The following is a 25,415-nucleotide window of genomic DNA, read 5'->3' as shown; positions in this document are numbered from 1 at the left end:
AAAAATTAAGAATATATTTGTTCAAATTAAAATTCTATTTAATTAAGCACTGAAATTATTTTTTAACCATTCAAAATTTTTTTAAATGAAGATTATCTTGAGATTAAACAGACAGGACTGTAAGAAATGGATTCAGTATAATTGATTTAATTTTGAGAGCGAAAAATTAAGATATATCTTCGGTTATATATCTAAAGGTGTGGAGACGAAGCATAATTCCCTACGTTAATTTTCTGGACTCAAAAACTGCTTGGCTTTTTACTTTTAATTAATAATTTCATTGGATTGTGCGAACAGGAGAAACGGGTGGAAGCGCACCGGGGAAGCGATAACGCGAACAGGATGTGCAAATCGAGCGCCTTATCGTCACACAGCTGTGTTTTTTTACTTTCTTTCTCTTAAACATTCAAGTCAACAAAAATTTAATAAATTTTATCCAAATAAATAATTTGAAAAGCATCACCAAATGAATTAAAGGGCAAAAAATTTGAAGGAGCGTTGCAATGTTAGCTGCTTTAAATTAAATGAATTTTCATCTGCATCAGTTCAAAATTAATCAATTAAGGAAACGATTTTTTATATGTTTTTTCAACCCTGCACTTGTACTGAAAATCATGGCTATTTCCTATTTAAATTCCGATTTCGCTGCATGAAAATTCCGGCAGTTTTTCAACGGCTCGAATTAAACAAGCATATTTCACTCCGTGCCTTTGCTCTCGTTCACTCCGGCTATTCCTCAACAGTTCAGCAGAGCAAAATTTTATATTTTTCAGGTCTTTGCTGTTTTTAGCTCTTCTAAATCTTTTAATTATTACAATTTTAATTCTCAGAGACATAACTTGAATGAATAAATGGTTTTATCAAATAATTTTAACGGAAAACGTCATCACGAATACAATTATCGGAGCTAAAATAAGTTTTTATATAGGAATTTTTTTATTTTTGTTTTCAGCTCGAGCAGAATGTCTCCGTTCTTTGCTGCCATCTTTTTGCTTGGCCTTTCCCTTGCCAACGCCGTCAACTTCACAACCGTCTACGAGTGGGATCTATTCGATTTCATCTGGCCTTCAGGAGCGGACAGTTCAAATGGACAGATTGACCAAAATTTTAATCCAAAGGAGGTTGAACTACAATATATGGCTGTTTTTGGAGAAAGGCTTTTTTTAAGCCTTAATGTGGAATCTGGAATTCCCGCCACTTTGGTTTGGCTGCCAAAGAGGGGCACGTCGACTGCACCTCCAAAACTTGCTCCTTTTCCATCCTGGAATTTACACGTAAGTCTCTGAATGAAAATTTGTTTTGGGCTTCTAAATGAATAAACCTTTCGAATCTTGTACTGAACGAGAAAATAGATTAAGTTAATTCAGCACATACAATCGCTTTTAAAATAATCAAAATTTTAATTCGTTAAATGGTTAATTGGATATATTCTATAACTGTTTTTTGTCTCTTGCCAGAAAAAAGACAATTGCGATTCTATTCAGTGGGCCAGAGGAATGGAAACTGACACCGATGGACTGTTGTGGGTGCTTGATCAAGGAAGCAACAATTGTCCAAGCAAAATTTGGGTATTCAACCTGGTCAAAAACGACAAAACCGAGCATGTTCACCAGTTCCCGCCCTTAGTCGTCTCTCATTTGTTTAATGAAAGATTTCTTCTTGATATAGTGCTGGACAAAATGCCAGACGATTACCTTGCGTACATCACGAACTCCGAATCTGAGTGTATTGTAGTTTATAACCGAAAATCTGACAAATCCTGGTCAATTATAACACCAGGGAGAAAATGGTATTCCTTGGCCCTCTCTGCTAACAGGGAAGCGAGACAGTTGTATCTTGGAAGATATGGTTCCAATGAACTGTATTCGGTGTCTGTTTCTGAGCTGGAGAATGAAGGCGGAAGCGCTACTGTTAAATTAATCGGCAGATGGACTGAATATAACCTTTACAGAATGGTAATCGACAGTGGCAATGTCTTGTATGCCGCCTTTTTCAACCGGAATTATCTCTCCAAATGGAATATTTCAGAACCCTTTCGTGAGCAGCGATTTCATGAGGTAAACATTCCTGGCAATAAATTTACATTCTGCTTGATAAATGATTAGAATTTTTAAATATGCAACAAATAAAGTAAATATTTTATACGGAATTTGGTTTATCTTCAAACACGATATTAACATGATTGGCTTTAACGCACATTTTTACAATTGTTGCAACTCAAGGGTCGAATTGCAATAGTAGAAGTTAACATCCTACAAAATAAACCAACAAATTAAATAATAATCTTCTCCGTATATTTTTAAATATTTGTGCTTTGTCAGGCTAACAATATCAAATCACTGCACTCTTTTAGGTCGGAACACTTGGTGCTTATCGACCGTTTACTTTTGCCTTGGACACGAACGACAATTTATGGATGACGGAGAGAAATGTAACCAGGAGTGGGAATAGGTTTAAACTACTCAAAGCTGCAGTCGGCGCAAGATCGTATCAAATCAGTGCTTCTACAGGTAATTAAAATCCTAGTGTACTTTCGAATGAGAGGATAATGCGATAAATAGTTTTGGGGGCGGATAACGGCACTGTTTTTTTAGCTCGACTTTGAAACACTGTACAATGCTAGCCTTTATGCCCAGCGTTGCCATTTTCTCTCAAGGTTGCGTTGCTGTAATCAACCCCATCAATATTTTTTCAGACGATATTTATCGATTAATATCGACATACAAAAACACTTGGCGACGACTACTCCTACTTGATAAAAAAATTAATCTCGGTGCGTTAAACTTTGAACACGCATCAATAATGAATTAAAATTAACGACCTTCAGTTGAGAGGGCAGTAGGAAAAGGCATCGATACTAATTCCGTGTTTGTATTTGATCATTGTCTAATCTTTTCGCAGCGTTGACTACGCCTAAAGCACAAGGAACTACTTCTCGGATTCCTAATTCTAGGATTCCTACAGAAGACCAAAATCGGCGGATTTTTACCACGGCTTCTACCCGCCAGCACTCGTCTTCCCCTCCCCTCACAACCTTGCCTACGATTTACGTGAATGGAAAGACTGCGGAAGTCGAAAAAAGCTTCGAAACGTCAACAGGAAAGACTGGAACTCCCCGAAAGGATTTGAATTCGAACGAAACAAGCGGAGGTTGTGCTTGTTTTGCTGAAGATTACCGCAAAAGTCAGTCTTTGGTGACAATTCTGATTTGGTTGCTCGTGTTTTTCGTGGTCTTGAGTGGCTCTGTCATCGTGTGGTTGACCCTTAGGATCAGAAGAATGGAAACCTCAATGAGGCGCATTCCGATGGAAAATAATTGCGAAATGTACGTTTTCCCGGAAGCAAAACACCGAGAGTAATATAAAATTATGCGCTGTATTTTAATAAATATATAGGGTTTTTATAAATATGATACCTACGGTTTTTCTAGCTTTTTTAATAAAATCATTTATTTGTAGAAATATTTTGACGTAAATAAAAATATATTTATTGCATTTTCGGCATTTTCCCTTATTAATCTGTTGGTTTTTCTTATCTAATCCATTTATTTATCTAATTCTTTGTCAGATCCAGCCAACTCTGATGCATGTGCACGCTCTTCTCGCATTTATATTGTTTTGGCGGGCAAAAACCTTCGTCGCGCTGGACTTTTTAGTCAAAAAAATATTGGTTGCTATTTAGGGCGGGTTCAGACGACTCGAACGGTGTGCATCCTTTTTGAAATTCTTGTGGCTTGAGCCCAGGATTTAATTTTTCAATATTTTTCCATAAAAATGATAGAATATTTTAAGAACCACACCTATACACGGATTCACACGGAGTCCGAGACAATGAATTTTTGAACGCGCATAGAAGTGGCGTGAAGTTAAATTGCTGCACACCTAAATAAGGATTTTTATCGATTTTGAGCTTGGATTGTGGTCGAATTTTTCCTTGTACGAGCTCACTTCGAGGCAGGCTGTGGTTCTACATACGTCAGCCCCTTTATCGAAATCAAATATCCGGCTCCTAACCAACTGAAACACACTTGAATTTCTCTGATTATATATCAACGCTGGCTTTGAAAAGTTTGTAATAATAGTAAAATCGAAGAAACACTTTTAGCGTAAAGTGTTACTTAACGTCGCTTGATGCGGGCGAACGACCAGCAACCAATCAGCCGGAAAGAACGTGAAATGTATTCGTTTTTTTTTCCAAAAATCTATTTATTATTTCGTTTATGTTAAAGTTCAAATCTTCGGCTTCCCATTGGTACCGATGAAAAATGTTTTTGGCCAGCGAGAGCGACTGTTTTAAACTGTTGTAAAAAGAGCTAGGTAAAATATGTTTCCTAAGATTTTGAAAATATTTTAAGAGCTAGATTTTGAGATAGATTCAAATATATTCAGAAAGCAATTGACTAGTTATTTCTAATGCGCAATATTTACCAATTTTAATTATTTATTGGAAAATGTTATTTTGCTTCGTCGCCCGTTTTTGTTGGTGCGTTGTGCGACTTATCAAGGTCGAGATAAAGCGCGAGAAAAAGCTCTGCGTTGGCTGATTAAAAAGGCTCGAGTTAAAGCAGGAAAAGCCATTCAGCATTTCGCTGTGCGCCTTTGCTCTCGTTCACACCGCGGCTATTCCTCGAAAGGTCAGTGTATAATTTTTATATTTTGCAACTTTTATTTCCACTCAGTCTTTTAATTATTGGATTTTTGTTGCACTGAGGCTCCATTAGAATGCATGAATGAAGGATTTTAACAAATATTATTGACGGAAAACGTTTATTATGCTTTCAGCTGGAACACAATGTCTCCGTTCGTTGCCGCCTTCTTTTTGCTCGGCCTTTTCCTTGCCAACGCCATCAACTTCACAACCGTCTACGAGTGGGACAAAGTCGATTTCATCTGGCCATTAGGAGCGGACAGTTCAATTGGACAGATGAAACAAAATTTTAAACAAAGTAATTTCCATCCTGCCAATACGGCTGTCTTTGGAGAAAGGCTGTTTCTAAGCTTGGATATGGTAAATTTCGGAATTCCCGCCTCACTGGTGTGGCTGCCAACGAGCGGCACGTCGACTGCGCCTCCAAAGTTTGCTCCTTTTCCTTTCTGGCATTTACACGTAAGTCTCTGAATTAAAAATCCGTTTGAAGCCTCTATTAAAATAAATTGGGGATATTTGACGTGAAATCAACTCATTTCATAGAAATTATTTTATCAGTCTCACATCTATAAAGTCTAAAATGCAGCCCGAAAAAATATCAAATTACTCTATTTTATCGGTTCTTGTACTGATCTGGCAAATAGCTTATAATGATCATTCAGCAAAAAAATCCTTTGAAATTATCATATGCGTTATGTGTTATGTTAATTAATTAAATTGATTTTTAAAAATAAACTGCTTTTATAGAATTTATTGTAAAAGTTCGATTCATTAAGGGATCAATTGGTTTATTTTATTTAAGTTAGTAACCGTATGTATATCTCTTGTCAGGAAAAAGACTGCGACTCTATTCAGGTGGCCACAGGAATCGCAGTGGACCCTGATGGTCGGTTTTGGGTGGTTGATGACGGTAGCAGCCAATGTTCAAGCAAAATTTGGATATTCAACCTGCTCAAGAACGACACAATCGAGCACGTTCACCACTTCCCGGATACAGTGACCTCTCATTTATTTAGTAAAAGGTGGCTCCTTGATATAGTGCTTGAAAAAACGCCAGAAGATTACCTTGCGTACATCACGGACGTATGGTCTGAGCACATCATAGTTTACAACAGAAAAATGGACAAATCCTGGTCAGTTAAAACACCGGGCAAAAAATGGTATTCCTTGGCCCTCTCTCCTAACAGCGAAGCGAGACAGTTGTACCTTACAAGAGTTGAATTCACAGAACTGTATTCTGTGTCTGTGTCTGAGCTGAAGAATGAAGGCGGAAACGCTACTGTGAAATTCATCGGGAAATGGACTCATCAACCTTACAGAATGTTAATCGACGGTTCCAATGTCATGTATGCCGCCTTTTGGAGCAAGAATTACGTCTCCAAATGGAATATTTCAGAGCCCTTTCGTGAGCAGCGATTTTACGAGGTAAAATATATCTATGCATAAATTGACTGTGTGGAAAAATAGGAATTTTATAATTTCTGCCCATCCATAGTGTTAAAAATTTACACAATCTTTAAATTAAAGAAAAATATACATGGAATAGGTTCGTTTATGAAACGATATATTTCTTAATGGTTGCCTTTTCCGCGTGTGGTAAAAAAGGGGTTGTCTCACACGGTCAAATTTTAATTAGAAAAAAACACGGCATTACCTTCAATTTGCTAGAAAATATAAAGTATAAAAAAAATTTCTTCCCGAATATTAATCGCAGGTTAACACTCTCAAATTACTGCACTCTTTTATAGGTCGGAAAACTGGACGCTCATTGGCCATTTACATTTGCTATGGACACGAACGGCACTTTCTGGATGACGGAGAGAAATCAATCTGTGAGTGGGAATAGGCATAAACTGCTCAAGGCTGCAGTTGGCGTAAGATCGTATCAATTCAGCATGTCTACATCCACAGGTAAATAAAATCAAAGTGCATTTTCCAACGCGAAGATAGTATGATACATTTTTTCTGACCCCACATTAACTTTTACATTTGTCTAAAAACTTTAAAATGCTAATTTTTGTTTTTAATATTGAATTTTATTTTGCCATTAAGACTTTTAAAAGCCATATTTTATTGATTAATTCAGTTCTTATCTAGTTTTATCTATCTTCCGTTTCTGATCCTTTCGCAGCCGTGACTACGCCTCAAGCACAAGGAACAACATCTGTGACCGCGTCTTCTAGGATTCCTACAGAAGAACCAACTCGGCCGATTCCTACCACATCTTCCAGCCAGAACTCGTCTGCCCCTTCGCTCACAACCTTGTCTACGACTTCCGAGAATGGAAAGACTACGGAAGTCGTGAAAACCTTGCAAACGGCAACAGGCAAGATTGGAACTCTCCGATCGGCTCTGGAATCTAACGAAACAAGCGTTGGTTTTGCTGGTCTTGCAGAAGGTCCGTCTTTGAGCACAATTGCGATTTGTTTGCGTGTGTGTTGCTTGGTCTTGTGCGGCACTGTCATTTTGTGGCTGATCCTCAGGTTGAGAAGAATTAAAAACAGTTTTAGGCAGATTGCGATGGAAAATCACGTAGAAATGTCTGTTTTCCCGAATGAACCAGTGTACGATGACGTCGTCGGGCCCGAAAATTGAAACACTACGCCCTCTTCTCTGCTTTAGTGGTTAACTATAATATATTTAATTTATTTTGCATTAATATTCATTTAATCTCTCATCAAACAGCTGTCCTCTGAGACTAATATTAAATAAAGAGTTATGCATTTTAATAAATAATTATCGCTATACATGATTTTTCATATTACAGGATTATTTGTAAGAATTTTTGGAGATGAATAAATATATTGCATATTCCGTAACTATAAACTGTTGGTTTTTCTTATCTAATCCAATTAATTTACAAGTCTAAAGATGATGGCCATGCATGTTCAAAATAATAAATATTTCATATTAAGCTTGCGAAAATTCCTTGTTCTTATTAACCGCAAGTTAGCAAGGCCGATAAAAAATAATTTTCACACTTGTTGGAAACTTTGTCAGAAAGATATAGCTCATAAAATTCATTACAATGCAGGCAAAATAAAATTTAATTGAACAGAGAGGTAATTTTATTGTTTCCATTTTTAACACAATATATTCTGCGAGCATTTCTTTTTTTACAAAATATAATTTATTAACATAGAGCTTGCACATCTCGCTAGGCAACCTGCTTTACGCTTGTGTCGAGCCGGTTGCATATATTTTCAACAACTCTGGTGATTTGCGAGGCAGGATTTGTGCTTTGAAAAATACCCGGAAGCAGACGCCCACTCGGCAGTGAAAATAATGGGATGGCACAGCACTCTGGACGTGAAGATAATTTTTTTGAGGAAACAAGCAATTATTACTGTAGTTTATTTTCAAATTTTGTCAACAGGCGATTCGCGTCTGCCCTTAGGGTCCGTCGAGGCGGCGGAATCGATTAAAAGAGTCGTTAGATGCGACGGAAAAATCTAAAGTCTTCTCGGGGAGTGATAACTTGAATTTAAGCAATTATTTAGCATTTTAGTGATCCCATTCATATAAATAATTTAATATTTCTCTTTTTTTAAATTTATTTTTGCCCTCCCGCCAGTTGTATTTGTTGGGTAAGAAATATCTCAGGACTGAAAACAGCCAATTAACGCGTGTTTTGAACAGGATGTTTACTAACTAAGAACGTCCGGCCGGGCATTTCTTTTGCGACTCAAAAAAATATCACGTGAAATGATGCGGTTTGTCATTTCCGACATCCAACCCGACGAGTTATCAAAAAAGCGCTATTTAGACGCTCTCTCAACGTCGACAAGGCAGTGTCTCGGCTTAGCTGACAGTTGGGGGACATTTTCGCAGCATTTAAGGTATAAAGAAAATGTTTCATGTTGGCCTCTGTTTTACTGAATCTCATCCACATATAATAATCTATAATTCTTCAGTTTTTTATTCATCTTTTCATATAGGATTGAGCAAACAGGAGAAACGGGCACAAGCACATACACACTGTGGAAACGATAACGCGAACAGGATGTACAAATTGAGCACCTTATCGTCACACAGTGGGGATTTTTTTAATAATTCCGTTCTCTCTCAACTCTCAACACAATTAAATCAATAAAATTGTATCAAAAGCCTCCTAAAATGTTAAAAAATGCGATCTCAATCCATAAACAAAAGAGAACCTCCTGAATTTTAGTAATATTGATTCAAATCGTCAATGAATTTGAGTATTTATTTTAGAAAAATGATATTTACCAATTTGAATTATTTATATGAAAAATGTTTTCCCATTTTTTGGTGCTTTATGCAAGGTAACAAAGTTGTATATATGTATACTATAGAATGAATGAATGTATAGTTTAGCAAATGTTTTTGAATAGACCACCGCGCAAAAATATCTCTGCTAAAACGAGTTTATATACGGTTTTCAATTTGATTTTTTTTTTCAGCTCAAGTGCAATGTCTCCGTTATTTTCTGCCATCTTTTTGCTTGGCCTTTGCCTGGCCAACGCCTTCAACTTCACAACCGTCTACGAGTGGGCTCAATTTGATTTCATCTGGCCATCGGGAGCGGACAGTTCAAACGGACAGAACAAGCAGAATTTTAAATCATCGAAAGTCTATCTTGATTACATGGCTGTTTTTGGAGAAAGGCTGTTTCTCAGCCTTGAAACGCAACCCGGAATTGACGCCACGTTGGTGTGGCTGCCAACGAGTGGGACTTCGGCTGTACCTGCAAAGCTTGCTCCTTTCCCTTCCTGGCATTTACACGTACGTCTCTCTGAAATCTGAAGGAATTAAAATGCTAATTTAAGCTACCATTCATTAGAATAAATTGGGAAAATTTGACGTGAAATAAAATAATTAATTTCCTTCTTGCTGCTTTTAGAATTTTTATCACTTAATATCGATTAATTAATAAAAAAATCGATATAATAGTTTGCATAAATTAATAGTAACTGTTTTTATTTCTCCTGCCAGAAAAAAAACAACTGCGATTCTATCCAGTGGGCCAAAGGTATGGAAACTGACACCGATGGACGGTTGTGGGTGCTTGATGACGGAAGCAAGAAATGTCAGGGCAAAATTTGGATATTCGACCTTCTCAACAATGACAAAACCGAGCACGTGCACCAGTTCCCAGATTCAGTCGTCTCTCATATATCTTATAAAAGGGACCTGCGTGATATCGTGATTGACCAAACTCCAGACGATTCCCTTGCGTACATCTTGGACCTTTCCTTTGAGCACGAGCACATCGTCGTTTACAGCAGAAAATTGGACAAATCTTGGTTAGTTAAAACAACAGGGAGAAAATGGTATTGCTTGGCCCTCTCTGCTAACAGGGAAGCGAGACAGTTGTACCTTGCAAGATATGGTTCCAATGAACTGTACTCAGTGTCTGTTTCTGAGCTGAAGAATGAAGGCGGGAGCGCTGCTGTGAAATTCATCGGCGAATGGAATGGAAAACCTTACAGAATGCTAATCGACAGTGCCAACGTCATGTATGCCGTCTTTACCGAACAGAGTTACGTCTCCAAATGGAATATTTCAGAGCCCTTTCTTGAACAGCGATTTTATGAGGTAATATATATCTATTCATAAATTGCGATTAAATGCGGAAAAATAGGAAATTTTAATTATGCCGCACACAAAAGTTAAAATAATGTTTTTATGTGGCATTAGTTTGACTTTAATACTTGAATTATTTTTCCTCACGATTTAATAGTTGATTTTTGAGGCTAATAATTAAATAACTGCACTCATTTAGGTCGGAGAACTGGGTGTTGAATATCCATTTACTTTTTCCTTGGACACGAACGGCAATTTATGGATGACGGAGCGAAATGAAACTATTATCAATGTCAAAAGGCATAAACTACTCGAGGCTGCAGTCAGCGCGTCTACAGGTAAATAAAATCCAATTGTTCTATCTATCTAGGATGAAATTTAGTGCTTTTCTTCGAGAAATAGACCCAACAACGACCAACAGAGTCTAATCTCTCTCTCCCGTTCTTGTTCCTTTTGCAGCCTTGACTACGCCTCAAGCACAAGGAACAACATCAGTGACCACGTCTTCGCGGATTCCTGTTTCTGAGACCATTATTCCTACAGAATATCCAGCTCAGATTTTTACCACGGCTTCCAGCCGCCAGGACTCGTCTGCCCCTCCCCTCGCAACCTTGTCTACAACTCACGTGAATGGAGAGACTACGGAAGTCGTGAAAAGCTTGGAAACACCGACAGGAAAGACTGGAACCCCCCGAAAGGATCTGAATTCAAACGAATCAAGCGGTGGATATGCTGGTCTTGCAGAAGATTACCGCAAAAGTCAGTCTTTGGTCACAATTTTGGTTTCTTTGCTCGTGTGTTGCTTGGTCTTGTCCGTCATTGTCATTGCGTGGCTGACCCTGAGATTGAGAAGAATGCAGATCTCTGCGAGGCAGACTCCGACGGATCATGAACGGGAAATGTACGTTTTTCACGGACAACAGGGACTATGAGACTAATATAAATTAATGTTTGTTTTATTTTAATAAATAATCAATTTAAATATACATTAGAAATGGAATATCAAGTTTATTTTTTTTGCTTTTCAATCAAATAATCTTTTCTTCTAGTAATATTGTTTTGATGTAAAATTAAAATATAGTTAGTTATAGAATCCAAATAGATCTTTATAGATGTATTTAAAGTTATCGTGGAACACAGAACGAATCATCAATTTTTTCGAAGAAATTAAAATAAATGTAAATTTTTAATTCTAATTCTTGATTTTTCTTGTATTGCTCTTTTCAAATTTTCGAATTTCGCTCCCGCGAACGCCCGCGACCACACAAGGTTGAGAGTTCAAAGCACGCGCAAAACGCTCTTCTGGCCGATGAAAACCATTCCGTAATTAAAGAGTAAAAATAATTCATGACTCGACCAGCGAAAATATATCAATTTTACGTGAGCTAATTTTGTAATGAAATTATCTAGAAGTTGGAGAATTTATTAACTTTTGTACCCGTCAGAGCAGCTCACTAAGAACAACGAAAACCACCGCGAGTGCTTTATCAAACACTCCCTCTGTCGCACTTGCAAATGCTGCATTGGCATCTGCACGCGCGGCGAAGCGTTTATTTAAATTTTGCAATGCACACGAAAATGCCTTGAATCAGATATTTTTTAGGCCAAAATACTAAACTCCAGCGAATTAAGATATTTATTTAGACGTGATGTTAATTTCGTCAGTTTATAACGTCAGTCCAATGACATTATTTGTGACTAAAAATTACCACGCGAAATGACGTCATTCCCGACCTCGAACTCGACGAGTTAACAAAAGTAAAAGCGCTATTTAGACGCTCTCTCACCCTCGACTAGGCAGTGTCTTGGCTCAGAGGACAAGTAGGGGGCGATGTTTGCTGCATTTAAGGTAGAGAAAACGTTTCGCGTTGGCCTCTTCCCATTACAACTCATCTCTGCTTCATATTTTTCTTATCATTAATGAAAAATTAAAAATTCAGCTCATTTCTGGAGAAAATTATATTTATTTTCTTTTGACAATTCAATCTATTTTTAAACAAAGATTTACAGAGATAAAACAGACAGGACCGAAAGCGTGTTTCAATTCAATTTTTATTATGATGGTCAAGCTGAAATTAACGACGCTGTATATTTCCTCTCGTTATGCAATTTGCTTTGCGCTTTTGACGAGCCGGTTGCACACATTTTCAACTGCAGTGGTGATTTGCGAGGCAGGAATTCTATTGTGAAGATAAGTGCACATGGCAGTGAAAATCACGGGCAGCACTGGAGGCTGGAATTGCGACTTTCGTGAATATCTCTTTATTTTTAAAAATAAATTAGAGGATTTCTGGCCAGGGTACCGTGAAAATGTCCGAATCCCGAGTTTCTAGGTCCAGTAGAGATGCCCGCTAATACCGAAAATGGGCAAATCGAGACCTGAAATGCTCGCAAAAGTAAAAAAACTCAGGAAAATCTTATTAATAGGCCGAACTAATTTTTGGTTAAGAGACTAAAAATTCCAGCCAATTGTCAGATTTATTTAGACATGACGTTTATTTAGAACGTCAGTCAGAGCTGTCGCCTCTAAAAATTATCACGCGAAATTATGTCATTTCCGACCTCCAACCCGACGAGTTATAAAAAAGCGCATTTTAGACGCTGTCTCAACCTCGACAAGGCTGGCTCAGCTGACATTTGGGGGCCATTTTTGCTGAATTTAAGGTAAAGAAAACGTTTCATGTTGGTCTCTTTTATTGCAACTCATCTATGCTTTTCAATGGGGTTAAAAATGGAAAATTCAGCTCATTTTCATTTCAGAGCAAAATCGAATTATTTTTTTTACCATTGGTTTTTTTATTTAAAAAGATTTTTAGAGATTTACAGATAGGAGTAAAAGAGAAATTAATTAATATATTCAATTTTGAGCTTGAAAAATGAGATATTGCTTCTGTTAAATCTGAAGGAGGAGTGGAGACGTATTTTTTTTTAATTTCTGGACACAAAATCTGCTCGGCTAATTGTAAGTTACTTCAGTTTATTTGTCGTGATATTTACTTTGGATTGAGCGACCATGAAAAACAAGTGCAAGTTCACTGTGGCAGCGATAACGCGAACGGGACGTGCTGATCGAGCGCCTTATCGCGTCCCTCAGCGCGCGGATATTTATGCTTTCGTTCGCTTACACATTCGAGTCGACAAAAATTTCATGAGCCCTTAATGTTTGAAGCAGCCAACAGATGGCACCACCGTAAACTCGATTACAAATTCTTATATAAAGGCTAAAGGCATTTCAACCGCAATAATATCAGAGTCAATCCTGCTGGCCTTGGCAACACTTTTCTTACCAACAAATTAGGGGGGGGGGGGAAGTGATGAAATATATGTTTTATTTACGTTTTTCAATTTGATTTCTTTTTGCTTTCAGCTCGAAGACAATATATGTCTCCGTTATTTTCTGCCATCCTGCTTTTGCTCGGCCTGTGCCTGGCAAACGCCATCAACTTCACAACCGTCTACGAGTGGGACAAATACGATTTCGTCTGGCCATCAGGAGTGAACACTTCAAATGAACAGATTAAATGGAATGTTTATTTTGAATACATGGCTGTTTTTGAAGAAAGGTTGTTTCTAAGCCTTGAACCGTTTCGCGGAATTCCCGCCACTTTGGTGTGGTTCCCAATTAGCGGCACGTCGACTGCACCTCCGAAGCTAGCTCCTTTCCCATCCTGGGAATTACACGTAAGTCTCTTTGAAGTATGAAAAAAATAACAGCAAAGAAAATAATGCAAAAATGAAAGAAATAAACTCGCAATTAATAAAAAATGTTCTAAAATGTCGGATAAATTCTCAAATTACTGCGTTTTGGAGGCAAACTCGAGATTTTGATGATTCACTCCTTAGAGTTTTTTTTAATAAAAATAAAATTTTACTGAATAACAGCAAATTCTAATATTTTTAACCCAATTTTTTGTTTTTTTATTTTAGTATACACAGCTGGAAAAATTAGAAAACGAGTTTCTCTTTTAACTTTTGGAGTTTTGTACTGAACGAGACAAAAAGCAGACATCATTCAGCGCAAAAAATAAAACGATTTTAAATTTTTGAAAGTAGTTACAATTAATTTTTCATGCCGCTTTTAGAATTTATCTTTAAAGTTCGATTGATTAATAAATAAAATCTATATACTAATCTGCTTGCAAATAGTAATTGTTTATATTCCTCTTTCAAGAAAAAGGACAACTGCGATTCTATTCAGGCGGCCAAAGGAATGGAAACGGACCGTGATGGTCGGTTGTGGGTGCTTGATCAAGGTAGCAGAAATTGTTCAAGCAAAATTTGGATTTTCAACCTGCTCAACAACGACACAACCGTGCGCGTCCACCAATTCCCGGACGCAGTCGTCTCTCCTTCATTTGATAAAAGGTCCCTGCGTGATATCGTGCTCGACAAAACGCCAGACGATAATCTTGCATATCTCGTGGACTCTAAGTCTGAGAATATCATCGTTTACAGCCGAAAAACGAACAAATCCTGGTTGGTTAAAACACCAGGGAGAAAATGGGTGTCCTTGGCCCTCTCTCCTATCAGGGAAGAGAGACAACTGTACCTTGGAAAATCTGGTTACAAAGAACTGTATTCAGCGTCTGTCACTGATTGTGAGCTGAAGAATGAAGGTCGAAGCGCTGCTGTGAAGTTAATCGGCGAATGGTCGTACCAACCTTACAGAATGTTAATCGACAGCTCCAACGTCTTGTATGCCGCCTTTTTCAACCAGAATTATCTCTGCAAATGGAATATTTCGGAGCCTTTTCGTGAACAACGTATTCATGAGGTAAATATTTCCAATTAAAATTTGAAATTTTGGTTCCGCCCACCAAATGTTAAATTTTTGAATATGCTGCGAAAGGAAGAGAAATGTTTTTATACAATGAATATTTTTGTATCATAATTTCTAACATATGGTCGCCTGCATTTTACGCATTGAAACAATTGGCGAACCCTGTTTTTTGACTTTAAAATTGAAATATCAAACTTTCCTTATGTCCCCAACTTTTTCATGCTTTTTCAGGTTAACAATATCTGCACACTTTTAGGTTGGAGAACAGGATACTGATTGGCCATTTACTTTTGCCTTGGACACGAACGGAATTTTCTGGATGACAGAGAGAAATGATACTGGGGATTGGACTAAGCCGAGGCATAAACTACTCATGGCTGCAGTCGGTGCAAGATCGTATCAATTCGGCACGTCCACAGGTAAATTAAATCCAACTGCTAGAGAATGATGCTACAAATTTATACCACATTCATTTTATTTTTAATTTGCCTTTTATAAACTTAGAAATATCAATCACAAATCTTTTTCTTTTTTCAATTATTTCAGTCCGATTAGAGATGGACAAAAAGGAATAACTAAAAGCCATATTTTATCTTGATTAATTATGTTTTTATGTAGATAAATATTGCAATATTTGTCCCGTCCTTTAAACGTAATAGCATGTTTTGTCAAAAATCCTGAGATCTTCGGAATCTCTCTTGATTTTATTAGAACGTTGTTGAAAAAAAACTCAATCTATCAATTTTACATTTTCAATAAAAATTCTTTTGCCCGGAAATCCATATAAAATTCCAATTCTTTGAATGTTAGTTACTCGTCGTATTTGATTTGATCAACATCAACACCCATGACAGGCTTAAGAAAATATTGTTTTTTTTTCAGTCGGAAAATGTCTCTAAGTCGGCCATCTTCAGAACAAATATTCATTTAAACTTTAATTTATTGATTACAAATTATATCATTTGGAGTCCTCTTTATGAATTCGAGGCCACAGAATCCATTTCTTCGGGCAAAACACCGCCAAAAACGAATGTAATCTCTCTTTCTCTCTCTCTTATCTGATCCTTTTGCAGACTTGTCATTGCGTGGCTGACCCTGAGGATAAGAAGAAAGCAGACCTCTTCCAGGCACATTCCATTTCCCGGAGAGCAAACAGTCTTTTACTGAGACCAATATAAAAAATAGTGTGTGTTGCAATTTAGTTGTGGGATAATTAAAAATAACAGAACTTAGCGCTATATGGTTTATCACCTTTTTCAACATAATAATCTTTTATTCGTACAATTAATTCATGGCAAATAAAAATATACATTGCATATATTCCCCAAAATAAACGCTTCGTTTTTCTTTATTTTATCCTTTTTTTAAACGAGAGTTGATTGATGGTCATGTTAAAAAATCCTTTTCGAACAGTCAATTTTCTAATAACTTTAATAATTTAATTAATATTTAAAACCTCCTAGAAATTTGATTATATCGGGTTTTATTTGGTCTTAAAATGATACCAGATATATTTTTCGTCGAACTTGAGTGCTATTTTTTTTAAATTTTACACCAGGGCTGGAGATAGCCCTGAGTAAAAACTCTCAGGAAAAGCTTACAATAGGCTGAACTAATTTTTGGTAAAAAAAAAAAATTAGCAAATTAACATATCTATTTATAAATTATGTTTATTAAGAACTTCAGTCTGATCACTTTTGCGACTCTCGCCTCTAAAAATTATCACGCGAAATGATGTCATTTCCGACCTCTCACCCAACCCGACGAGTTATCAAAAGTAAAAGCACATTTTAGACGCTCTCTCAACCTCGACAGGCTGGCTCAGCTGACACTTAGGGGCCATTTTTGCTGCATTTAAGGTAAAGAAATCGTTTCGTGCTGGTCTGATTATTTGCTACTCATCCACATCGTTGCTTTTGGTCTGTGTTAAATATTAAGAATCCAGCTAAATTAAAAATAAAATGCTATTTTACCATTGATTTATAATTTAGTAAAGATTTTCTGAGATTCAACAGACAGAAATCTGGAGGTGTGGAGACGAAGCGTTTCCTATACGCGTTTTTTTATTATTAATTTATCTGGTCACAAAATGCTCGGCCAATCCTTAATTTTTTATTTTCATTGGATTGAGCGAACCGGAGAAACGGGAGCAAGCGAACTGGGGAAGCGATTACGCGAACAGGATGTACAAAAAGAGCGCCTTATCGTCACACAGCGGGGATATTTATGCTTTCGTTTTCTTACACGATCGAGTCGGCAAAAATTGATTTTTTTTTTGGTTTTCGCGATTTTTTCTTAACGACGTGCGGAGCGTTCGGAAGCTGCGCGCGGGCAGTGGATCCCAATAGATCAATTAAATATTGCACAGTCATTTTTTTAATGCTCGTTTTTCGCTTTTTCGATACAAATTTATCGACACGAAAATTAGGTTTTATTTTTGTCAAAATTCAACCGCTCGTCCGATCATAGACCACGAACCCTCGTTGGATACGTCTCGGTCTACGCTTCAAACTGTCCTACCCTGATGACCTTTTTCAGGTTATCCGACCTGACCTCCGCTCCCGAGCCGTTTTTTATGGTTTTTCAGCAAATTGGAGCATTTTGAGCATAATTTTGCTATTTTTACCTCCGCTATCAGTCTTTTAATTCAGCGGGGTCCAGATTCATGCGACGCGCAGATGTGGCGTCCGGTGGAGTATGACACGATAAAACGGTCACGTGAAAATGCGCGAAAAGATCCAAGTTTTGGTAAAAATTTTGACGTAATTTGCATTACTTGTACTTAATTGTGTCGTTTGGATCGTAAAAACAAACTCTTGACACTCGTACGGCAATCCCATGAAGAGAGCTTTTTTGTTTCCCACATTCAGACGCCATGTTGGATCCGCGCAGTGGAAACCAATTTAATCGCACATTTGACCCCCGCTGTTTTAATTAGAGTGCTAAAATAAACAAAGGATTTTATCGAATTATTTTAATAATTGCGATCATCACGAATAAATATATCGGTGCTGAATCGAGTTTTTATACGGTTTTGATTTTGCTTTCAGCTTGAAGACAATGTCTCCGTTCTTAGCAGCCATCTTTTTGCTTGGCCTGTGCCTGGCCAACGCCGTCAATTTCTCAACCGTCTACGAGTGGGACAAATTCGATTTCGTCTGGCCATCAGGAGCGGACACTTCAATCGGACAAATCAAAGATGAATACAAGCCAGGCAATGTTTATCTTTCATACATGGCTGTTTTTGGAGAAAGGCTGTTTCTAAGCCTTGATACGTATTCCGGAATTCCCGCCACTTTGGTGTGGCTGCCAACGAGCGGCAACTCGACCTCACCTCCAAAGCTTGCTCCTTTTCCATCCTGGCATTTACATGTAAGTCTCTAAATCTGAATAAAAAACCTTTTTGAGCCTCTATTAAAACAAATTGGGAAATTTGAAGTTTCTGGGTCGTTCAACGCCAAATTATACTGAAAATGACTTTTTCTCTTAACTTTTATGGACTCTCGTACTGAACGAGACAAAAGGCATAGAGATCATTCAGTCCAGAAAATATTTTAAATTTTTGAAAGTGAAGAGCGTCACTTAATTTGCTAAATTTCGATTAATTAATAAAAAGTCTGATTTTATTTCTCTTTCCAGAAAAAAGACAACTGCGATTTTATTCAAGCGGCCAAAGGAATGAAAACGGACACTGATGGTCGGTTGTGGGTGCTTGATGACGGTAACAAGAAATGTCCAGGCAAAATTTGGATATTCAACCTTCTCAACCACGACACAACCGAGCGCGTGCACCAGTTCCCGGACACAGTCGTCTCTAATTCGTATATTCGAAGGGAGCTGAGGGAAATAGTGCTGGAGAAAACACCAGACGACTACATTGCGTACATCACAGACGCTAAATCCGAGAACATCGTAGTTTATAGTCGAAAAACGGACAAATCTTGGTCAATTAAAACACCAAGGAGAAAATGGGAATCCTTGGCCGTCTCCACTAACACGGAAGCGAAACAGTTGTACCTTGGAAGATATGGTTCCAAAGAACTGTACTCGGTGTCTCTTTCTGAGCTGAAGAATGAAGGCGGCAGCGCTGCTGTCAAATTCATCGGAGAATGGACTCATCAACCTTACAGAATGTTGATCGACAGCGCCAATGTCATGTATACCGCCTTTTACAGCTGGGAACACATCTCCAAATGGAATATTTCGCAGCCATTTCATGAGCAGCGATTACACGAGGTAAAAGTTCCCCTAAAAATAAAAATATTAAAAGGCTCCTTTTGTTCCCGTCAATTTGTAAGCTTTACGCCAGTCTAACAATATCAAATCACTTCACTCTTTTAGGTTGGTCGTGCTTTTTGGCCGTTTACTTTTGCCTTGGACACGAACGGCACTTTCTGGATGACGCAGAGAAATCAATCTGTGAGTGCGATTAGGCATAAACTGCTCAAGGCTGCAGTCAGCAAAAGATCGAATTTATTCAGCACATCCGCTGGTAAATAAAACTCTAGAGAGCACTTTCCGTTGCGAGAATAACACGCTTATTTTGCAGTTCTAACGACCCTTGCTGAGACCTCAGGACAGCAGCAAATCACGACAGAATCATCCACATCATCCCTTCGTGTAGAATCTACCCCTCCTCCCTCTTTAACAACTGGAGAAGCGCAGAATCTACTCGGAGTCTTCTTTATCAATCTGAGTCCCCAGAGTAAACTTATTGGAAAGACGCAGCCCCGCCCACAAAGTTCAATCTCTCTCCCGTTCCTCATCCTTTTGCAGACTTGTCACTGCGTGGCTGAACCTGAAATCGGGAAGAATGCAAACCTCTTTCAGGCACATATCGATGGATAACCGTGCGGAAATGTCCATTTTCCCGGATAATTTTCTATATAAAATATAGAGTGTGTTGCATTTTAATTTTGGGTTAATTAAAAATACATAGATTTGCTTATAACGGTTAATGGTTTATCGCATTTTTCAACATAATAATCTTTTATTTGTAAGAATGATTCAAGGTAAATAAAAATATGTTTTGCATTATCCCCTATATAATAAAACTGTATTTGTTTTTCTTATCTAGTCCTTTTTTAAATCTATACAGATGATGGTAAAATGTTCAAAAATTCTTTTCAATAATTAAATTTCTACTAAAGGCTTGCAAGAATTTCTTTAGCGTCGTGCAGCGCGCATGCTTAAATTTTATTTTGACGGTCGTTCGCAATTTTCTCGGAAAGATGAAGCTTCATCAAAATAAAATGTTTGTAAACAAAGCGGTAATTTTGTTTCCCTTTATTTAATACATTAATGTCATGCTTGCATTACGATTTTCATTTAAAATTAAACAGCCAGCTTGACATTGCTAGTCATTTTCTCAAATTATTGTTAAAAATCAATTTTCGTGTCGATGCTGAAATGTAAAGATTCTTGTTATGCAATTTGATCGGCGCTTGTGTCGATCCGGTTGCGTACATTTTCAACAACTCCACTGATATTATCTGCGAGGCAGAATTTTTGCTGTGAAGATAAGCGCACATGCAATGCTGGCTCCATTCACCGATAAAAACCCTTGACTTAATTTTAAACATTAAAATTATTCATGACAGCGAAAAAATAGTAATTTTTCCTTTCATGGACCACCTCTTTGATCCAAAGTCCGCTTTCAAATGTCAAGTCACGAGACCTGAGGAAGGTCAGTGAAGGGAAAGGTCTCAAATCGTGACCACGTATTGCCAAATGTTCTTGAAATTGCTGGAAAAAAATAATAAAAAATCGGCTACGTGGAGGATTTTAGGTCGGGGTACCCTGAAAAAGGTTGTCAGGGTATGGCAGGTCGAAGCGCAGACCGGGACCTGTCCGATGAGGGTTCGTGGTCGATGATCGGACACACGACTGAATTTTAATAAAAATAAAACCATTTTCACGAGTGAGCTCTGAGATGCTCGCGCGCACGAGTGAAAAAACTCTCAGGAAAATCTTGCACTAATTTTCGGTTAATAATAGTTATCTCAGAGCTAAAACCTCCAACCAATTGTCATATTTATTGAGAACGCCTGGCGAGCAATTCATTTGCGACTCTCTCGTCGCCCAAAAAAATCATCACGCGAAATGACGTCATTTCCGACCTCCAACCCGATCGACGAGATATCAAAATTAAATGCGCAATTTAGATGCTCTCTCCACCTCGACAAGGCAGAGCGTCGGCTCAGCTGAAAATTGGGGCCGATATTTGCTGCATTCAAGGTAAAGAAAACGTTTCGTGTTATAATCTATGCTTTTGATATGTGTTAAAATTTAAAGATCCAGCTTAGTTCAAAATTAAATTTATTTATTCCCGCACTGAAATTATTTTTGACCAATATTTATTTTTTTAAATAAAGATTTTCTGAGATTGAATTGTTAGTAAGGATGATCGATTGATTAAATGTTGACCGTGAAAATTTGAGATGTTGCTCCGGTTAAATCTAAGGAGGTCTTTCCTAGCAGGATTTTTCCGAAAAAAAACCCACTGCATTGCAAAAAACCTTTTTTGCGGGTTTTTCTGCAATTTTGCGCATTTTCCAAAACATATGCATTCTTTTATAGAAAATAAAAAATTCTCACGATTGATGGCCAAAAATAGGGATTTTTCAAAATCCGCAAAATCAGTATAAGAGCCACTAGTTCCACCAAGAGACTGAAAAATTTAACTCTCAACGTAATTTTCCGAAATATCAAAAATTGATTTTTTTCGGGTTAAATTAAAAAGAATGAGGAAAATTCCAAAACAGCTGTTTATTTTGCGCAAAAAACCAGTGATGCATTTTTTGCGCATTGCTCCACTGGTGAACCCTGTTTCCTACGGTTTTTTTTATTTTTCTGGACTCGAAAACTGCTCCAATTAATTTCCTCGTGATTTATTTTCATTGGAGTTAGCGTCCGAGTCGGGTTTAAGTTCACGGTGGCAACGATAACGCGGCGAACAGGACGTGCAGATCGAGCGCCTTTATCGTTCCAGCACAGCGCGGATTTTTTGCTTTCGTTCTCTTACGCAATCAAGTCGACAAAAATGGAAACAAATTTAACGTGAAAATCATCAATAACGAATTGACCAGTTGCATAAACCCTTAGTTATTGAAGCCGCCAACAGATGGCGCAACCACAGACTTTCTAAAAAAATTTGTTTTAAGCGGTTGTAAGGCATTTCCGCTGCGATTTCAGACTCAATCTAGCTACTTTATTTTTTTTTAATTAATTTGCTTTTTTTGACGTGCTGAAAACCAAAATCGGTTCAGCCGTTCGCCGTAGAAACGTTGGAAAAGATTTTTTTATTTCAAAAAATAGTTTTTCACGATTCTACGGCGATTGGCTGAACCGATTTTGGTTTTCAGCACGTCAAAAAATAGCAAATTAATTGAAGAATGCACGGTAGCTAGATTGAGTCTGAAATCGCAGCGGAAGTGCCTTAAAATCGAAAGTCTACGGTGGCGCCATCTGTTGGCGACTTCGATCACTAAGGGTTTATGCAACTGGTGAATTAAAGAACACACATTTTTTAAGGGGAGTTTTAGAACGCTGACTGCGCATTAAAAAAAATTATTTCCAGTATTTTCTGGTCGGAAAACCAGTTTTTAAAAGGCTAAAATTAATGAAGGCAGAGCCATCGAGCATTTCGCTATTACTCAAAGGCTCGTCGGTTTATTTTTTCCTTACTTTACTTATAATACGGTGCGCGTGCTGGCATTTTATCCATTATGTCTGGGCGACCCGCGGAGATAGGTTCCCATCGCCGGATTTTTATATCCCATAGAAAAATCAAAATTAAATTTTTTCGGGTTTTTGAGTTGGCCACCGCCGGTTTATAATTCCGCAAATTTCGACCGCTGGAGCTACCCTCGACCACGACCCCTCATCAGATAGGTCTCAGGCTCGGCTTTCATGGGCAATACCCTGACGACCTTTTTCAGGGTATCTCGACCTGAGATCGCTTCAGAGGCGTGTTTTTTGTTCTTTTTCGAGCAGAGTTGGCGTATAATATTTATATTTTTTCCTAACGACGGGGCGGCGCACGTTTAGCGGAGCGTTTGGCAGCTGCGCACGCGCAGTGGAGCTCAATAGATAAATTAAATACCGCACAAAATGATTTTTTTAAGGCTCCTTTCGCGTTTTTGGTACAAATTGATCGACGCACGAAGTATAAGAATTTATTTTCGTCAAAATCGTCGACCACGAACCATCGTTGGATACGTCTCGGTCTACGCTTCAACCTGCCGTACCCTGACGACCTTTTTCAGGGTATCCGACCTGACCTCCGCTCCCGAGCCGTTTTTTATGCTTTTTTTCGAGCACACTTGAGGGTGCACGGCCAAATTTTGTACATCCACCAATTCTCGCCAGGTCGCGCCCCATGACCTCGCGAGCCGACGCGATTCTCTCGACGGTCAGTGGCCCGCAGTGCCAAGCGGTGCTATAGACACTCGTAATTTTTATATATTGGAGAATTCTGCTGTTTTACCTCCACTCAGTGCTAAAATGAATGAAGGATATTTTCAAATAATTTTAACGAAAAACATTTTACTCCTAATCATCACGAGAATAACTATCGGTTCTATCGTTTTAGGTGGCAATCAATTTGATTTATAATTTTTGCTTTCAGCTCAAAGACAATGTCTCCGTTCTTTGCTGCCATATTTTTGCTTGGCCTGTGCGTGGCCAACGCCGTCAACTTCACAACCGTCTACGAATGGGATAAATTCGATTTCGTCTGGCCGTCAGGACCGGAAAGCTCAATCGGACAGATGAAACAAAATTTCAATCCATTGGAGGTTGAAATTCGATTCTTGGCTGCTTATGAAGGAAGGCTCTTTCTAAGCCTTGACGATACAAGTCCCGGAATTCCCGCCACTCTGGTGTGGCTGCCAACGAGTGGCTCGGCGACTGCATCTCCAAAACTTGCTCCTTTCCCAACCTGGGAATTTCATGTAAGTCTCCGAAATTAAAACCCGTTTTCAGCTTCTAATATATAGCGTCTAATATCCAATTTCTTGCTGGATAATAGTCTGCATTTATAAAAATAACTGTTTGTATTTTTCTTCCCAGAAAAAAGACAACTGCAATTCTATTCAGGTGGCCAATGGAATGGAAACGGACCCTGATGGTCGGTTGTGGGTGGTTGATCAAGGAAACAGCAAATGTCCGAGCAAAATTTGGATATTCGACCTGGTCAACAACGACACAACCGAGCGCGTTCACCAATTCCCGGACAAAGTCTTCTCTCATTCATATTCAAAAGGGTGGCTGCATGATATAGTGCTGGACAAAACGCCAGACGACTACCTTGCGTACATCACAGACGCCATGTCTGAGAACATCGTAGTTTACAGCCGTAAAACGGACAAATCCTGGACAGTTAAAACACCAGGCAGAAAATGGTATTCCTTGGCCCTCTCTGCTAACAGGGAAGCGAGACAGTTGTACCTGGGAAGATTTAAATCCAAAGAAATGTACTCGGTGTCTGTGTCTGAGCTGAAGAAAGAAGACGGAAGCGCTGCTGTCAAATTAATCGGCGAGTGGACTGGAAACCCTTACAGAATGCTATTCGACAGCGCCAATGTCTTGTATGCCGCCTCTTCATACAAGGATTACCTATCCAAATCGAATATTTCGGAGCCCTTTCGTGAGCAGAGGTTACACGAGGTTAAACTCCCTTTAACTCCTCCTTTTATTCCCGACAATTCATGCGCTATTAGGCTAATAATATCAATTCACTGCGCTCTTTTAGGTCGGAGATCTGGAATCTGGTAGGCCGTTTACTTTTGCCTTGGACACGAACGGCACTTTATGGATGACGGAGAGAAATGAAACTGAGGATTGGTCTAAGGCTAGGCATAAACTACTCAAGGCTGCAGTCGGCGCAGGATCGTACCTATTCGGCACGCCCACGGGTAAATAAAACTCTAGATGTGAGATGAAATTTTGGGAATCTCTCTTGCTTATAAAATCGGAACTTGTTTAATAAATTTTGCCCAAAAGTCGCGGTCTAAACTCACACCAGTTAAATGATATTATTTAATAAAGGCAGCAGCTGGCCAATTTCACCAGCGACTGACAGTATTTTAAACGTTTAGTTTGATAGTGCTTAAGAGGGCCTGAAGACTCCTTTTAAAATTTGACCCTTTTTACACCGGCGGCTTGGCCGAGACCTCTTATTTCAAATACTCTTTTTCTGGGTTATGCCGAGTCTAATCTCTCTCCCGTTCCTGATCCTTTTGCAGACTTACCTTTGCGTGGCTGACCCTGAGGATGGGCAGAATGCAAACCTCTTTCAGGCACATTTCGATGGACTACTGCGCGTTTCCTGGACAGCCAATGGTTTTCTAATATAAAATAAAGTGTGTTGCAATTTTATTCTGGGTTAATTAAAAAGACATAGATTTCTTTATAATATTTTATCGCCTTTTTCAACAAA

General features: G+C 38.3%; 4 protein-coding genes across 4 annotated transcripts; all 4 read left to right on the top strand.

Moving 5' to 3' along the window:
* The first annotated feature begins 9,081 nt into the window (after nt 1–9,081).
* LOC135936050 (protein yellow-like) lies at nt 9,082–11,126 on the top strand. Its single transcript, XM_065478733.1, has 4 exons — nt 9,082–9,393; nt 9,604–10,206; nt 10,394–10,532; nt 10,654–11,126. Exons 1-4 carry the CDS (start codon nt 9,082–9,084, stop codon nt 11,124–11,126), a joined length of 1,527 nt encoding a protein of 508 aa, XP_065334805.1.
* A 1,269-nt stretch (nt 11,127–12,395) lies between these two features.
* Nucleotides 12,396–16,295, top strand: LOC135936049 (protein yellow-like). The gene is made up of 5 exons (XM_065478732.1): nt 12,396–12,444; nt 13,562–13,875; nt 14,366–14,968; nt 15,231–15,393; nt 16,048–16,295. The coding sequence occupies exons 1-5, from the start codon at nt 12,396–12,398 to the stop codon at nt 16,065–16,067; spliced, it is 1,149 nt and encodes a 382-aa protein (XP_065334804.1). The 3' UTR covers nt 16,068–16,295.
* Nucleotides 16,296–18,024: 1,729 nt separating this feature from the next.
* On the top strand, nt 18,025–20,013 carry LOC135936783 (protein yellow-like). The gene is made up of 4 exons (XM_065479731.1): nt 18,025–18,346; nt 18,614–19,210; nt 19,316–19,466; nt 19,524–20,013. The coding sequence occupies exons 1-4, from the start codon at nt 18,035–18,037 to the stop codon at nt 19,820–19,822; spliced, it is 1,359 nt and encodes a 452-aa protein (XP_065335803.1). The 5' UTR covers nt 18,025–18,034; the 3' UTR covers nt 19,823–20,013.
* A 1,146-nt stretch (nt 20,014–21,159) lies between these two features.
* On the top strand, nt 21,160–25,372 carry LOC135936785 (major royal jelly protein 4-like). The gene is made up of 5 exons (XM_065479734.1): nt 21,160–21,211; nt 23,604–23,928; nt 24,047–24,643; nt 24,729–24,891; nt 25,222–25,372. Exons 2-5 carry the CDS (start codon nt 23,614–23,616, stop codon nt 25,239–25,241), a joined length of 1,095 nt encoding a protein of 364 aa, XP_065335806.1. The 5' UTR covers nt 21,160–21,211; nt 23,604–23,613; the 3' UTR covers nt 25,242–25,372.
* The last annotated feature ends 43 nt before the right edge of the window (nt 25,373–25,415 follow it).

The sequence above is a fragment of the Cloeon dipterum genome, chromosome 2 (genome assembly GCF_949628265.1).
Source record: "Cloeon dipterum chromosome 2, ieCloDipt1.1, whole genome shotgun sequence".
Classification (NCBI taxonomy): domain Eukaryota; kingdom Metazoa; phylum Arthropoda; class Insecta; order Ephemeroptera; family Baetidae; genus Cloeon; species Cloeon dipterum.
Note: the sequence above shows the minus strand (reverse complement) of the source record. Positions and strands in the feature narration are given on the sequence as shown.

Coding starts and splice junctions, on each gene's coding strand:
- LOC135936050 (XM_065478733.1), top strand. CDS start 9,082: ATGTCTCCGTTATTTTCTGCCATCTTTTTGCTTGGCCTTTGCCTGGCC. Junction 9,394..9,603: donor TCCCTTCCTGGCATTTACAC/GTACGTCTCTCT, acceptor TTCTCCTGCCAG/AAAAAAAACAACTGCGATTC. Junction 10,207..10,393: donor TTGAACAGCGATTTTATGAG/GTAATATATATC, acceptor GCACTCATTTAG/GTCGGAGAACTGGGTGTTGA.
- LOC135936049 (XM_065478732.1), top strand. CDS start 12,396: ATGGCAGTGAAAATCACGGGCAGCACTGGAGGCTGGAATTGCGACTTT. Junction 13,876..14,365: donor TCCCATCCTGGGAATTACAC/GTAAGTCTCTTT, acceptor TCCTCTTTCAAG/AAAAAGGACAACTGCGATTC. Junction 15,394..16,047: donor TCAATTCGGCACGTCCACAG/GTAAATTAAATC, acceptor ATCCTTTTGCAG/ACTTGTCATTGCGTGGCTGA.
- LOC135936783 (XM_065479731.1), top strand. CDS start 18,035: ATGTCTCCGTTCTTAGCAGCCATCTTTTTGCTTGGCCTGTGCCTGGCC. Junction 18,347..18,613: donor TTCCATCCTGGCATTTACAT/GTAAGTCTCTAA, acceptor TTCTCTTTCCAG/AAAAAAGACAACTGCGATTT. Junction 19,211..19,315: donor ATGAGCAGCGATTACACGAG/GTAAAAGTTCCC, acceptor TCACTCTTTTAG/GTTGGTCGTGCTTTTTGGCC.
- LOC135936785 (XM_065479734.1), top strand. CDS start 23,614: ATGTCTCCGTTCTTTGCTGCCATATTTTTGCTTGGCCTGTGCGTGGCC. Junction 23,929..24,046: donor TCCCAACCTGGGAATTTCAT/GTAAGTCTCCGA, acceptor TTTTCTTCCCAG/AAAAAAGACAACTGCAATTC. Junction 24,892..25,221: donor CCTATTCGGCACGCCCACGG/GTAAATAAAACT, acceptor ATCCTTTTGCAG/ACTTACCTTTGCGTGGCTGA.